The sequence below is a fragment of the Poecilia mexicana genome, unplaced genomic scaffold (assembly GCF_051168715.1).
Source record: "Poecilia mexicana isolate PSO_F unplaced genomic scaffold, ASM5116871v1 scaffold_13, whole genome shotgun sequence".
NCBI lineage: Eukaryota > Metazoa > Chordata > Actinopteri > Cyprinodontiformes > Poeciliidae > Poecilia > Poecilia mexicana.
This window is the reverse complement of record NW_028263382.1, coordinates 29,549,202-29,565,861: the sequence shown is the minus strand read 5'-3', so window position 1 is coordinate 29,565,861 and position 16,660 is coordinate 29,549,202. Positions and strand designations below refer to the sequence as shown.

At 36.9% G+C, this 16,660-nt stretch overlaps 1 protein-coding gene across 5 annotated transcripts in view; it reads right to left on the bottom strand.

Moving 5' to 3' along the window:
- The window catches only part of picalmb (phosphatidylinositol binding clathrin assembly protein b), a 28,390-nt gene extending 22,150 nt beyond the window's left edge, over positions 1 to 6,240 (bottom strand). For 2 of the 5 annotated variants that reach the window (XM_088012041.1, XM_088012042.1), the window contains exon 1: positions 5,476 to 6,239. In XM_088012041.1, coding sequence (XP_087868167.1) covers positions 5,476 to 5,605 — 130 coding nt within the window. In that variant the 5' untranslated portion in view covers positions 5,606 to 6,239. Of the gene's footprint in view, positions 1 to 5,475 lie in introns of all 5 variants that reach the window. The other 3 variants (XM_014974177.2, XM_088012043.1, XM_014974184.2) reach the window with 3 other exon arrangements.
- Positions 6,241 to 16,660: the final 10,420 nt, after the last annotated feature.

Genomic DNA, 16,660 nt, shown 5'->3' with positions numbered 1-16,660 from the left:
TCGTTTCTCAGCAACAAAATGCAGCCCATTGTTATTTATTGAAGATTTTACATTTCCAAAAACACAGGAATCTAATGTTTCGTTTCGTTTTGTACGTTTGGAAGCTCATTCCCTCTCACATAATCGGAAAAGCCGGGGAATGGTGGCGCTTTTGACATTTCTCTGACATTCGGAAAAATATGGTTTACTAATTTTAGCATAACTCCGGTTATACTTGGCCTATTAACACAATTTAAAAACTGGTGTGTAGTTTATAATGTGCACTTTAAGCTCGAGTTGAAAGTTAGACTGAGGGAGGCGGAGTCTTGCTGCTACGCCGTAACAAACTAGACGTTAAAAAGAGCTGTCAGGCTATGGACCCCTATGGTTTAACGGATCGATACTCGCGGATGAAAAATCGATACTTTCCGAGGGCGGAAAATATCGATATATATCGCCAAATGGATTTATTTATACAGCCCTATTCTACATAAAAGTTTTTTTGAATGTGTGCAATAGTAAATCCAGCTAAGACTTAAGCAATTAATCGCGCAATAAATTAAAATAAGCTTGAGAATTTACAATATGACGGTTAATATGTTTTTGTTTGCATAAACATAATGTATTTTCTTTGTGGTTTTGATTTGTGTGTGGTTTTTCTATTTTATTTATCGTTTTGGTTGTTGTTGGTTTTATTTTGGATATTTAATATATCCTCCAGCTTCAGTGTGAATTGTTCTTTACTAAATTAAAAGTTTATTGGTATTTGAAGAGGAAAACTTGCATCATTAATACATCACTTAAAATATGGTCTTAAAAACAACATTATTGTTTATGGCAATAATTTCTGGGACAATTTATCGTCTGGTATAATTGGTTATTGTGGCATCCAACAGTCTGATTTGTGGATTCATCAATGCATTTCTGTCTCACAATCCAACATAAATAGCGATTATAAGCGTTAGAAAAACGATGGGATACAATTTAACAGCATTGCATTGTTTAACTGTAAAAACTAAAACTAACTAGAAATTGATTCCATAAACAAATAAAAATATAAGAATTACAGTAAGTAATTCAGTGAATATGAACCTTATAAAAAGCATTCTTTATTAGACAAAGCTCTGTAGAAAGGTAAAATAATGCATATGGTAAAATATTGGACACAATTATGAAAAACTGCTATGTGGCTTAGTTTTTAATCCAAAACTATACAATGTTTTCCCCTCAAACAACTGAGTCTTCCTTTCTTGCAGACAAGATAAATATGCAAGGGTCTTGTTCCAAACTGAGCTGCAGCGCTGCGTTACTCTACGCTCTGTAAATCCTTCTACAACCTCCATATACATGGTAACCAGCCAATGCTTTTATTCTAACCTTCAGCTCTACCAGGAAGTACTTGGAGCACATTATAAACTGAAATGTTACAAAAGTGACAAATAAAGATTACAAACAGACACTGTTGTAAAAACAAAAAACAAAAACAAACAAAAAAAAAAACTTAAACTTTTTTTTTGATCAGGTGTTCTTATTTCCAATTTAACAGATGACAATTGTCCTCAAAGAAATTGAGAACTCTGACACGCTGCCCTTATATAACAAGTTAATATTCAAGTCAAGTGATAAGAAATTATGACTTTATATTGATATTGTAACTTTTAAACCCATTTTAAAAGGTGTGGTTTATCAATTTCTTATCTTTTGTGGGGGGGGAAATTAACAGTAAAGCCTCCAACTTTAGAATATTTAGTCAAAAATATTTAGAAACAACCAAAAATTATAGCTTACTTAATTTCCCTTCTGGTTTTTGCATTAGCAATACAACATATCTGAAAGTTGTTTGAAGCTACCTTTGCTTTTTTTTTTTTTTTTTTATATTGCGCAACAGCTGCAGGTGTTTTTAACTCAATTACAGACGGAAGAAAATTTCACCCGTCAGGATAACACATTCTGCTGAGCGATAAATCTTCCCAGAAGTTATTGCGATAAACGATAATATTGTTGTTTAGAGAAAATGTTCCAGTAACACAATAACGGCATAACATGCAAGAATACATTCTGAAAGATCAAGGAACTTGAAATGCATTTGACACTGGAACTGGAAGACATTTTAAATATACAAAATAAATAAAATAAATAAATTCTCTGAACAAAATTGTCCTAAAAAAAAAAAAAAAAAAAAAAAAAAAAAAAAAAAAAAAAAGGCTAGTTGAAACCTTAGCACCAGACTGAAGACTTTTGTCAACCAGTTTTTGACAGGGAGAGAGAGATAAGAGAAAAATTATAAATCATGCAAATGGTAATTATTGAGTTTGTTTTAATTTATCATGCGATTAATTGATTTATCGCTTACTGCAACAGGCAGAGGGAAAATGAAAACTTTTGATAATGTATGCCATTTTTTTATGTTCTTCAAAAGTAACTATTTCTTCATTTATGTAATAAGACAAATAGGTTTCCTTCACAGATCCAAAAGAACCTTTTAAACTTTTCATAAGTTCCTCCTGTCTGGCACCCCAAACAACCAAAACCAATAGTATGTTAACATAAATAATAATAATAATAATAATAATAATAAAAAAACTAGCTACTTCCTGCCTTAGAATAAGCTAACAGTCAGACAACATTCACTCATCTCACAATTGGGGAGCAACCTCAGCGGCAACACGCACGTAAAACGTGCAACATGCAACACCAAGCTGAAAATAAGCAACACAATAACTTATTATAACCAGCTCAGGGAGCCACTTTCAGCTGTTTCACTCCACAAAGCGCTGTGATGAGTTTGCAGTCTGACATAACACACAGGGTTCATTGTGACTGAACTTCACCCATCACACTGTAGCGCCAACAAAAACCACCTTTATTGCTGCCTTTGCATTTGCAAGCAACCGTCGATATGCAGAAAATTGCACAATTGCTCTTGTGCCGAGCGGAGGCCGCCTCTTCCGTGATCCGCGTGAGAAAGGAAGCGCCTTCCGCAACCCTCGGCCACAATCTGTGTCCTTACAGTCACCTCCATGTTTCTGAAGCAGAAAGCCACAGCTTGTCTCGCATTACCCACACAGCAGTGCATGTATCAGACATGCATTCCAGGTCTGTGGATTTTTGCTCTGTTTTTATGTAAAAATCCACTCAAAATAATGGTTTGCTCCACAATTCCTATATTTTTTTTTTGATAGTTTAAAAATCAAGCACAAATATCTACAGTACACTAGCTTGAAATATCATAAAGATAAAAAGTGATTGTGCACAAAATGAAATAAAACGTCTAGGTGAGATATCAGCCAACATGGAAAATCAGGTACTTAATTAAATGTTGATTTTCATTTAAAATCAACTTCTTTATTGTGTCAAAGTTGTGGTTAACTTAACATCCTCTTATTTTAAAGGGGCAGTATCATGTATTCTCCAGTCATATTGTGCTATTTCATTGCAAAATCAACTTACAATGTTACTTTAAGATGTTACTTTAATGCTGTATATATTAACCATGACTTTAAAGAAATTTGACTATGCAATTTAACGCCATGAAATTGAGCCTCTGTCTGTTTAAGAAGCTCTTGCTTGCCCTTTCTGACACTCCGCCTTCAGGAAGTCATCACAACAAAGTTCCTCCATTAAGCCTTTAACAATGTTTCACTTATTTGAGAAAGAATAACCAGTTGCATAGTTAAAATTTTGTCCCATAGGGGAAAAAAAAACTATTTTTTGTCATTGAACCAGTGTGGAACATTTCATTCAGAAAAGGAAATGGTATAAAACTTGACAATTAAGCAAATGAATCTATAAAAAAACATAAAAATAACATGTTAAGAGATATGTACTCTATTAGCATTTCATAAAGTAGGGAAAATGTATTTTGATAATCTGAAACCTGTTTAAAATGATTCAGTTCTGGCTTGACTTGTACAAAAACTGATCAAAGGTATTCCTTAAATTTAGTTACATTTTTTCTGACCATTGACAAAAACGGTTTCAATGTTGAGAGAGAGGGGAAAAAAACAACAAAAACACAATGACGAATTTCAGAATTCCAAGCACTCTTAATTTTTAACTAAGTCAAATTTGGAATTTCCTTAAAAGTAATAATAGCTTTCCACAAACAATATGTTCAGACATAGAGCTATTTTCAAAAATTTTGCTAGCACACATATTGAAATCAATTAAGTAAATAATATTCATCCAATTGAAAAAGGTATTGCTGAACGTTTTACAGTAGTATCCAAAACACCCAAATTATTCAAAGCATTTTGATACATCTTGAGTTTTATGCAAAGGGGGCCTTCAGCTCAGAAAAGGATACTCAGTGGAACAAGAAGAGTTATTGTGAGACCAATATATTCTGCTCAAAGTCACAAACAACCTTGGGAAAGCGCTTATTATTACAGTAAATTTGTAGAAATTCAACAAAAGTGCTGAAATTATTACAAAATAAGTACAATCTAATTAGTTGCTTTAAACTATAACAATTACTCTACTTTAAAATGGAATTCATGCATAGCCAGGCCTATAGTCCAGATATAAAAGACCCAAGCTCAAGCAATCCTAGGAAATAAGTTATTACTTGTTAATGTTTTACAAAATAAGTACAATGTGCACAACATGTTTTATAGAATGCAAACAAGAGCAAAAGATGACTAATGATATAACTTTCAGACTATGCTCTCTAAAACGTGTACAACTTGGGCATTTTTTACTGTGTAAATTAAATTTCTTTTTAAGCCCCCCAAAACTTGCTACAGGAGGTAACAATGTTAACTTATACCTTGGGCCGGCCTGGTTTAAGGTCGCAACTTTTAGTTTCAGAGAAATTACCGCAGAATGTTGGACTTTAAAATGCTGTACTATTCATAATTTCTAGCCTACATACATAATCTTTATATCACATTAAATTATTTTGAATGTCAAAATAAATTATTTCATTTAAAAGCTCAAACACCCGTCATAAAATAACTTGCATGCATGGCTGCTTGAAAGCAGTGAAATAGTAATTTACTCAAGTATCAATTTGTTTGCCAACTCCATCTTAGGAGCTGTATAAATCATTCATTTTCAATTTTTAAAACATATAATGTACCCAAATCGGGAATTTTGATATTTTAAGACCCGTAGAAACAACTTAATGCTTTGTAATGTACAACGTTCAAGCTATGTGTCAAGTATTGGAGACAGAACCAGGTAGCCTGCTAAGCTAATATGACAACTAACGTAATGAAAAGAGCAGAAAACACTACTTAAGCGTTAACACAACACACTATAGGGTCAAGACAAATTAAAGACCCACTGTTAGAATATCAACAAGGCATGTGGTCACCGTGAAAACATTATAATCCCCCTGTCATGAGCAGCATCTGCTAGCATGTAGCCTCCGGTGAGGCTTTAAGGCCTTCTGCTAGCTTCCACCATCGCCATAACTGAGCTCGGTTTCATTTGGGAGCAGCTGCGCCGTAGTTTTAACTTTCAACCAGGAGTGAACAGTGCAGATATACTCACAATCCAAATGTTTCTTCTTTGGGCCCATAATTTCGTGCGTGGTGGCCTTGCATACTGTTTTCGACACCGCGGATCCCGTTACACTGTGCTGGGCTGCCGTTATCCTGTCCGTAATGCTCTGTCCCGACATCTTCGCTTTACTCAATGAAACAAAAGACTCAAAAAATGTGAAGCCCGAACGGCTTTAGTCTCCGAAGTTAGGTTTTCGTTTCCCCAGCTGTTTAAAAAATGAAATTTGATATCCACCTCCTCCTTTGCCTCTCAAGACCCCCCTTTTTCCCACCTCGCTCGGAGGAAAGAAAAATCAAAACTAGGCTATGGCAGACGCGGACCAGGGGAGGGCGGAATATAAAGGAAATCGGAATCTGACAACAATAAATATATATAAAAAATATATAGACTCGAATTTTTTTTTCAGGCAGGGTCAGTCCCGATTCATTCGGAATTTAGAAATGCCAAGACAGTGAGGTTTCTTTCGCTGACTCATTCGACCCGGGTCTCTGTCTCGCTCTCATCCCGATGTAGCACACCGGATCCCTGCCTCCGCCGCTCCGCAAGTCGTCGTTGTCGCCGCCGCTCCTCCTCCTCTCCCTGTTCTCCCTCCTCCTACTGCCCGCTGCTGCTCAGCGTCAAAGCGCCGTGAAAGGAGAAAAAAACAGGACCTCTGAGAACGGGAAATGGCGGGTCTGTTCTGCCTTGCTCTCATGAACACCACCCAGCAGCAGGCATGCGATCAGAATCTGCACGGCTCGATTCTGCAGAACACTCCGCGGAGAATGTGTGGCTGTGCACAGATCAGCTATGTGGGGGGAAAAAATAACCAAATTCTCATCTGTCAAGCCTAGATGGATGAAGCCTGTGCTGAATCTGAGTAATGGATATAGCTCAATGGTAACCAACACAACGGGCCTAAGTGAAAAATAAACTTAAGTGTGTTTTGCATGGATTTTACGTTAAACACAAAGGGGTAAACGGTTTGAAAAATGTTGCTAAATAAGACCAAACAAGTGGTTTCCATTTTTTATTCACTACCCCCTTTTATTCCAGTTCCCATCAATAAAATCCAATCCATCTAACTACATTAAAAAAAATGTCCTAATTAGCATAGTCCACCTGTGTGTGATTTATTCTCAGGATAGCTCTTTTGGAAAGGCTTGTCCATACGGACCAAATGCAGCATAGGTCAGTGATAAAGTTGTCAGGGTTTTTGTATAAATGATGATGTGGGCAAGCTTTATTCTGCACCCCTTGAAAATGCCTGCCAAATTGTTGCACTGTTGTTGCACACACCCATAAAAAGATTGCACTGCAAAACTGTCTTTTCAATAACGTTGTTAGTACTGTTTTAATTTGGTGGTTTCCAGGCCTGATGGGTCTGCATAGATTGTTTGAGATGTTGAACTTAAGGTAATCAAATGCTGTCCAGAGTTCTTAAAAACTCAACACCAATATACGTCTGCGGTGTACATACCTACCACTTCATAAGTTGTTTCTGCATTTTGGTGCAACAGCATTGGGGGTAACAATCTTCTTCAAGCAATGAAGCAAACTAAATGAACAACACTTAGAGGGAAGACCAGCACTCTGAGGTCGCAGGTGGCATCTCTTGCTGCGCCTCTGCATTGGCGGGGAGTGCAACTTAAGTGCCAGGGAAGCAAGCAGGATCAATACACTCATTCAGAAGGCTGGTATCATTTGTGGTTGGAAGCCAGAGACCTTTTGATTCAGGGAACAAACGGCTCTCCTTCACTGACAACCCATCCTGAGGCTCGTTGTGACTCGCGCCACAGGAAAATAAAGGCCGCTTTAAGAAGTCTCTCCTGCCTTCAGTAGCCGTCTCTTCTTTGGCTTGTTTGCATCTCTGTGATGGTGGCGATTTTTACACATAGGTCAACAATTTGTGTGACCGATACTGGATGTTGATGCATCAGGGCTAATGGGTCTGGAAACAAAAATATCCATGTTTTCTTCAGTTAGTTAGTAAAATTATATGTATATTTTTTTGATCTGTCCTTCAAAGACAGCATTTTGAATTTTCCATGTTAAAAAACATTAATTTATACGTAAAGTTCACAATGTGCTTTATTAGTCCAGACCCTTCTCCCTCTTCTGCTGCTGGTGTCAGTACAGTGTGAAAGTTGGATAATGTCGCTGCCACATGATATCAACACGGTCACAATTCTGGTTATTCAACTACTTCATTGCAAACTGCTTGTAAGAATCCATTTACAGTACTGAATGTCTACACACTTTATTTTTTATTTTCTTTTATTTTCTTAAGCAAATAAAATCAGACAGGCTCTACATGGATTCGTATTCAACTCTCCGGAGTCAATAACCTGCATTTACAGCTAGAATATTTCACATTTTCACTAGCTTTGGCAATTTTTGCTCATTCTACTTTGAAAAACAGCTGAAGATCTGATGGTTTGAATGGAGATTGTCCGAGGAGCAATTTTACAAGTTTTAGTGCAAATTTGAAATAGGCCTATACTTTGACTGGGCCATTTTAACACCTGGATATGCTTTGATCTAATAGCCTATTTTAGCTCTGCTTGTATCTTTAGGGTTGGCTTGCATTATGCGTTGCTTTCTCTTGGTCTGCTTTAGAAAATCCCGATGAAATATATTATAAATTATGTTCTGTAATGTGATGAAAAGTGGAAATGTTGAAGGAGCGTGAAGGTCATGCCAGTTTATAATCTCAGTGTATTGGAGGGTGGCTCTTGTCAAATGTTATGTTTCTGTGCTGAAGGCCATGACACGACTACATGACTCCTCGGAGTCTGGTCTTTGGATTGGTTAAGTAATAATCTTTTTATCCTTCTTTGTACTGAGCACTATTGACGTTTTCAAAGCAAAGATCTGGAATACTGATCTGCCTGACCTCAATTTCGTTTTTGCTTCATGCGACAATGACCTTTACCCAGATGCTTTTAAAACACCTGCTGCTGCAGCCGCATTGCTTTTTGATTAATACAATTAAAGTTTAGGTCAATGTAAGGATCATAGTTTTTTTTTTTCAATAATTGGTATTTTTGATTTTTTTTTTCTTTTCTGATTTCATCTAACTGTTGAGGTATTTCACATTTTCTGTTGTTCTGTAAGCAAAAAGGAAATTAGCTGAAAAATCTAACATTGTACAACTATTGTAATCGCTAAAAATAACCTGATAATTTAACATAAGTTAATATCCAAATTTTTTTGTACCAAAGTTTCAATAGCCTCTTAGATTTTCATTTAGTCTTAAATGTCCCCACTAACTTCACTTAAGGAGAAAAATCACTCCCCACATGGTGCAGCCTAAACCCGGCTTCATCTACTCTGAGCGTAAGAACGCCTACACAGGAATTGTGTTCATTAGTTTCACCTGGGCATTTAGCTCAATCTTGCCAAAACAGGTTGTGGCGAAGCGGTTGCTGTTGGATTTGGATCTGCAAGCAGGTGAGTTTCTGACAGTAAAACAAGGACCTTTGTGCAAAACACAAAAACAACTATTGCAAACAAAGGCCACAGTGAGGTGTGTTGATCCTCGTACTAATTCACACATGACTAGTCAGCCAGTTTCTCCAGAGACCGGAGAGTATTCACTCTGCTTCAGTTTTTTCACATTTTATGTTGCAGCCTTATTCCAAATTGTATTAAATGAGTCTCTTTTCTCATAATTGTTCACACAAATACGCCGTTATGAGAACGTGGGAGGGGGGACAGGAGGGAAAAACACATTTATATGAGGATTTACAACCTTCTACCTACGTATTTTCCAGGCACATGGTGCAATTTTGTAGCACAATCAAGTAACCATGTTACCTTCCAATGTTATATAGAAGCTGTATACATCAAACATGACAGATAACTTCCTAATTTGATGCCTTGAAATTGGCCTCTGTCTCTTTAAGAGACAGAGGCCAATCAGTCAAGGCGCTTTGAGTTCATTGATGATCCTGCTGTCGTTGGGCTGGTGACAAACAGTGCTAACATGCAATTTGACCCTCAGTACCACTGCAGGGATGATTATAGATTTCATAAGAACTGTTATCAGTAACGTCTCATTGACCATCAACAATCCTGAAGTGAAGAGGACTTGTTGCATCTTTGCAGATTTAAAAATGTCACCATTTCCATTCTGCAAAAGTGGCACCAAAAGCGTATCTTATATTGCGTAATTTTCTGGTTTGGCAATAGGATGGCTAAAGAAGCTGGACCCTTCATCAGGTTTTTCCATCAGTGTTGACTTCTTTTTTTTTTGCTCCATCTTGCAGAATTTTCAGAAGTGTTGCCAGTGATTAGACTTTATTCTGTGCTAATTAGTCTCTTTAATGCTTTTCTTAGATCCTAATATAATTTTGATACCCATCTAAAGATCAGAATCTGCCATCTGTTGTCACTCTTTCCATACATTTGTCTCCAGGACTAGTTTTGACTGCCTGTAGTTGTGAAATTTCCTCTTGCAAAACATGTGCAGGCAGCGTTAGTCATTACCATTTGTCACTTTCTACAGCTGAATAAGCATCCAAGTGATTTCCTGCAACGTTTTGCAATGCACTTTTTTTTCTTGTGCAAAGTCCACCATGTTAAAACACAGTATGCATCATTGCACATTTTTGTTAGTTTAATATGTTGTACTTTAAAATCCATCCACTAATTATCTAAACATGCTTATTTTTGCTTGGTTTCCAAGAGACCTGTGCTTTTCTACTTAAAAAAAAAAATATGGTAAAAAATGGCTCTTCAAGTTTTCCAAATCCAATTCATTTTTTTTAAATATGCCATGCTTGTAAGTGTTCTTTTCCAATTCTGTTTTATGTACTTCTGTTTGTAATTTTACTCGATTGCTGCAAAGAGTGTTTAGAAAAGTGCTATTCAAATAAAATGTATTATTTCACGTAACTAATTGAAAGCATTTTAGGAAAACAATGGCTATATAAAATAGATGAAAAGTGATTGAATCTCCTTGACATCCTCTCTGCGTGAAGTGTCATTAAGCTGGCTCACCTGCTCTGGTTCTGCCCAATATGAACTGAATTTTAGACTACGGCTTTTCAGGACTTTTCTAGATCATAATCATGGGACATCAAAGCCAATCACAACCTGAAAACAACTGGATGCTTCTCGGCGTCACGTCAGCTTCTGCTCTGTGTTCACATGGCTGTTCGTCTTGGGATAGCGATAGCAACGAAACAAATTGCATTCATTTAGAAATACGTTATTGAACTCAGTTTTGTGTGCTGGCTAAATGAGATGTTGGTCGTATTATCAATGACCAAACGACCCCAGAAGCCAGGACAAGTTTGAAAGAAAGTGAACACTCGCCATGTTGTTCACCACTTGAAGGGATAGCTTTAAACTTTAGTCTGAGTTTCATTTTGCACAGCCGTATTTTTAAGAGTTAAGCCTTTTTCATGAAAAGATATACTTATAACTGCTTTTTGGTTAACACTGATTAACTTTGTGTTTTCAATACTGATATACTGTATCTAAAAAGGGAATATTATGTCATGTTACAATGTTAATCCTTCATCAAAAACAATGAGTGCCGTTTGATAAATCCTTGAATCTCCCGTGGCAACCATTCAGGGGTTCCCAGTCATTTACTCATACAAAACTCCACCCATTTCCACAAAGCTGCAGTCTCCAGCTGAGCCTTTTTTATTTCAGTTGACAAAAAAATGTTTTCTCAATTGCAGTTTTAGTTATTTTGTCAGTTTTGGTTAGCTATAGTCACGTTGCACTGGGCAGCAGATCCCTGAAATTATGAATTAAATCTGAAGTCGTGAGAATTCTGTAAAACTATTCCCACATTTGAGTCAAGTCTTGCTTTAAAGTAGACTTACTGTTCAATGTTGCTCAAATGGCAGCTCAGCCTTCATGAGTGCAAATAAACTCATGAGAATTTACGTTCAAACGGACTAATTTCTGAATATCAAACAGTAAAAAGTCTAAAATCAAATTAAATATCTCACATTCCATGTCTGAAAATACCTCATGCAACCTTTTTCTTACAGCCGGGTTCTTAAAAGCTGCCAGAGTGTGAGGCGCTTTGAGCCGCAGCTACGACAACCAAAGAGTCCACTGTGAAAGCTTGATCTTTGAGGAGGGATTTCAGATTTCCTTTCCTCTCCGTTGGCAGCCGTTCTCTTCCGAAGAAAGACAAGCAGTCGACTTGGAGGATTCTTTGCTAATTCAGCGCACGCACACCTACCAGCTAATAGAGGTTTACTGACACACTGCTCACACTGTCTCCTCCTTTCACTCGCACCAGATCAACCTTGTCTAGTGTGGAGATGGAGCACATGACTTGTGCTGGTGTCGTCGTTACTAAGAGTTGCAGGTATTTTCAGCAGTTATTTTGGTGTGGACCTACACACGACGCGTTCTGACATTTAATTTCTTTGCTGTCGATCAAAGTTGTTGAAAGGTCAGTCATTAACAGATAAAAAGGCAGACTAGACATTCTGCAGGTCACAAACTTATATGGGAAATGTCTCTCTTCTCCATTTAAATATAAAAATGTTAAATCTTGACATTTATGATACACTTACATCCGGAAGCACAGAAAAACAAAATCAAAACAAAAGGATGTTCACAAAATATGAAAAACATAAACGATCAAAATAACACAATTTAAAATTAAGAAAAAATCAGTTAGCAAAATTGTTTACCTGCTAATCACCTTCTTTTTTTTTTTTTTTTTTTTAAATGCATCTCCAATATATTTTTCAGTGAAGTCCAATTTCAAGGCGTTAAATTACGTCGAATTTCTTTTAGGTCATATTTGACAACAACTTAAGTTAACAGTTATTTGACTGTGGGATAAAATGACACTGTGTGCCTGAAATACTGCCCCTTTAAGAAACTGGCACTAGAGGGATTAAAAACAGTCTCTTCTTCACCCAGCACCAGAACTGCTTCGCTTACAGAGCGAATAGACTGACCAACAATCCCGTCGCCGCCTCCACACCATCTTGAACAGAAATCAATGTGACGAAATGTTTTCCCCAATGTGAAAAGTGGGAAAACAAAAGAACATATTTTAAACTTTAGGGACAGTGGTTCTGCCTCCCTCAATTTTCCATTGTGGAGACAAACAGAAAACCAAATATGGATACTATAGTATCCATATTTGGTTTCACACGACAGACTGAAACATATAGGGAAAATGATAATCAGGGCTAGAACAGAACCAAGACAAGGGAGACGAGGGTAATGGAGATGAGACCAGGCATGAGAACTAGATAAGACCAACTAAAACAAAAATCAAATTTAAGTAAAACAAATGGAAAATAACCTAAAGAAACAAAATATGATACCAGGACAACTGTAACTAAGCAAAGACAAAGAACAAACATGGAAAACAAACAAACAAACAAAAAAAAAAAAAACACCAAACACCCAGACATTATGAACTGCACTTCTTTCAACTTCTTAGGAAATTTTAAAAAAAGAAAAAAAACCTGTGCGAGTTGCTGCTGGTGCTTTTCAGTCTTTCCACCTTTGAAAGATTCCTAGTGTGTCTGTACAGTGCGCTTCAGCGGACACAAAAAAGCAATGCAGAGAGTGACTAACACAATCACTGGCTGCCCTTTTCCATCTTCAGAGAAAATTGCCAACTCATGAATGTTTTCTAGAAATACCAAAATCACAAAGACTCTTCTGAGCCTGGCCACTGACTGAACTTTGTCCCCCTCAGCAAAACGTTACAGGTGTCTGAAAAGAACAGAGTAGTAGGTTGAGGAAAAGCTTCCTTCCAAAAAAAAAACAAAAAAACACAATAACAGAGGTTCATCTTTAGCAAGACAATGTGGCTAAAACACACAGACACATGTGCGCGCACGCACACAAAAACATGTCCATTACATTCTGTTGGCCTACCCTAAACAATACATTGAAGTTTGTATTTATTAGATGACAAAATGTAAAAAGTTGAAGGCGCATGACTATTTTTGCAATTTGCTGACAATGAAGTACTATAAGTACTTTATTTTAAATCATTTACTCAAAATAAAGAAGTGTAATTGTTTTGCTTCGATTTTGAAAAGAAGAGCAACAAAAGCGAAAACGCGTCATTTTCAATGTAATATTTAGAAGCTGCATGCAGTGTAATGAGTTCCCCACCAGGAGGCGCCACAGCGCCACGGCTCCAAGTTACAGCTTGTAGACCGTTTGAAGGAAAACTAGTTGTGACAAAAGAAATGTAATTAGTTTGACTTATTGAAAAAAAATTAAACGTAAGTTAGCATACATTTATTGATAAAAAATATTTTAATTATAAACGAAAAATAATTATTTAACTCTTTAATATATAAATCCTATATTAAATTCTCTCAGATGTGAACTGGACAACCCAAGTTTTTTTTTCTCTTCTCCTGAATCCACTTTTAGAATTAAAAACAAAGATTAACAGATAAATAAAAATGCGAACACAGATAGTTTTCTTTGAATTTTTGATGATGTCATGCTAAGAGCAGTGCTATAAGCTCCTAAATAATCATTTCCATCTCGCCTGGGAATTTTCACAAACCTTGATTCCAACAACAAAAACAACAAAAAACTCTCCCAGGAACCTCAGGACACATTGCAACCTCAATTCCCTTTTAAATGGAAATCTCAAACAAACTTACCATTTTAATCTTCTGCACTAGTGGAGCATTAAAAAAAAACCTCAAATTAGATTTATTTTATTTTTTTCCCCCTCTGCCCACTTTTTGTCCGTAGTGCAAGTCATTTGTGGCGAATAAACAGCCTTATTACCCAAATCCATTTTAAATGGTCCCCCTTCTGCTGTGGCAAGAAAACAAACATTACTCAGCGAGGATCAAATGGCAAAGAGGCCTTTGATGAGGGCTTTACTTTCCTGTCTGCGTTAAAACTGGAGCGTCAGATTACAGCCGCCCTCTCTGGGTTTTTTTTTTTTTTTTTTGTGCTGCGGCCCAGATTGTCCAATTCAGACGTCTGCTCGCTGAATCTGGGCGTTTCACAGGTTGATCAGATAGAGGGCGGCCTTATCAGGCACATCTAAGTTTGGCGGTCGGTCCAGAGACATTTTAAGTCTCCGAGCACAACGACCTGCAAAAAGAAAAGAGCTCAAGGGTTTTTACTCAGGCATGAGCTTTCGCTGCAAAGGCAGGATAAAGTGTTTAGGGGTTGAAAATAAAATGAAATGTAAGAGACTGTGTGTGTTCCTTCTTTATTTGGAGGCCAAAGAAAGAGGATATGTCTGAACATAATCGACCCTGACGCGCCAAGCGTTGTGGATGTGGAGGAGGCATTCGCTGAGAGCACAAAGAGTAGCTTCACTACTCTATGATTCTCTATTTTTTTTTTTTTTTTATGAATTCACACCTCGAACTTTTTGGACGTCTTGCCCCACAGGATTTTGTGTTCTGTTTCAAATGACATTCCCAAATCTAAAGTAGTTTTTCTTAGCAATTACAAACGTTATGTGAATAGTCTTGGTATCTAAGTGAGGCTGACATGTTGGGAGACTCCATCATAAGTCTTAAGTGTCACATAAGCTGCTATGATCTCAACGAAAATGATGATGAAACATGAAATAATTTTGATAATAGTATATAAACCTTTTAGAAAAATAAATAAGTCTGCAGACTTATGGAAACTAAATTCCCACTACCTGTGCAAAAGACTGATGTGGCTGAGGTACGCTAGAGCAGATTTACAGAGGGTTTAATACAACAAAATACCTGGATGTTTTGCCTTCGCCACAGGTTGGCACCATCTAAACTTGGGATATCTTAAACTGCTTGATTTGATCTTTCTTGAACAGCCATATTTATTTTTTATCCAATTAGAATAAAACAATAGGAAATTGTTATATTTGACTCCAGTTGAAGTGTGGTTTTTGAAATCTATGTAAACTACTACAACAAATTTAGGCACATTTTGCTAAAGAAAAAGTTAAAACCACAAAAATATGTAAATTTTGGGCAGTACCATAGCTCCCTACAATGTCTTTTTGGTGAATTTCCTAGACACAGAGTCCTGTCATAAACTAATTTTTTTTTTTATCAGCTTCCAGCCAATAGTCTGACGTTTCTGTAGATATCAGATATGTTTATGTTTAACTGAGGGGAGATGCAGTAATGAGAGTAGAGTAAAAGGTTAAAATCTGACCCCGGGGGAGGGAACCCAGGGCTTAACTAGTTTAATTTGTTTGATGGAGATTTTATGTGATGGAGCTCATGATGTAGAGCATGACTGTGAAGTAAAAGAAAACTGATGAGTTTTTTTTTATCAATAAAATCGTATAACTGTCGAATAATCACAACGAGTAGCCTTTACTTTGATCAGTCAAATTAAGTGCAACCAGTTACCTTTAGAAGTGAAGAAAACAGTGAACAAAGTCCAGAACCACAGAACACAGGGGTGATTTATAAAAGACAAAACTCAAACTTTGAACTTCTTACACAGCAATGTTCAATCAATCAGCATTAATTTTAAAGTGTATGACCCAACTGCAGATCTACCAAGACTTGATCAATCTTCACTCACATGCTGGGCAAAGACGGCGTTCATTCGAGAGGCTAATGTTGCTTCTGGAAGAGCTGCAGAGATCAGCGGCTCAGGTAGGAGGATGTGTTGGCAAGCAACTCCTCAAATATGGCATCTAACAAAGTTATTGCTTAAACAAAGTCAGTAGACATTCAATCTAAGCTTGCCACAAGCCGTTATTGGTGAAATGAGACCAGAAGTAAACGTTCTGGCTAACATGCTAACATGAGCCTATTAGTAGCATCATGGTGAGGGAAAAGGTTTCTACATGGAAGCTGATAAAAGTTAATGTGGAAAAAAATAGCAGAGGGAGCTAATGCTGAATTCCAGTTGCACTCTGAACTGGGAAATTTCGACTTCCCAGTCGGAAAAAAAATCAACTGGAACGCCCTCCAAAGTCGGATTTCCTACTGGGAAACTAGGAGCAGCTCTGATTTCCTTTTCCAATATGGCCGTTCCTCATGTCAACAGTTGTAAGATGTGATAGAAATGTGCTTGTTTAACAAGATACACATGTAAAAGTGCATCTAAAATCATCATTATTACATGTAGCGCCTGCAACTATAAACTGAATGAATGAAAAATGGTGTTTACTTATGTAAAGTAAAGTTTAAAACAATGTTTGTAGGTCATTCCAAATAAGGTTTATGGGTGTCGCCATGTTGAAATTCAGACT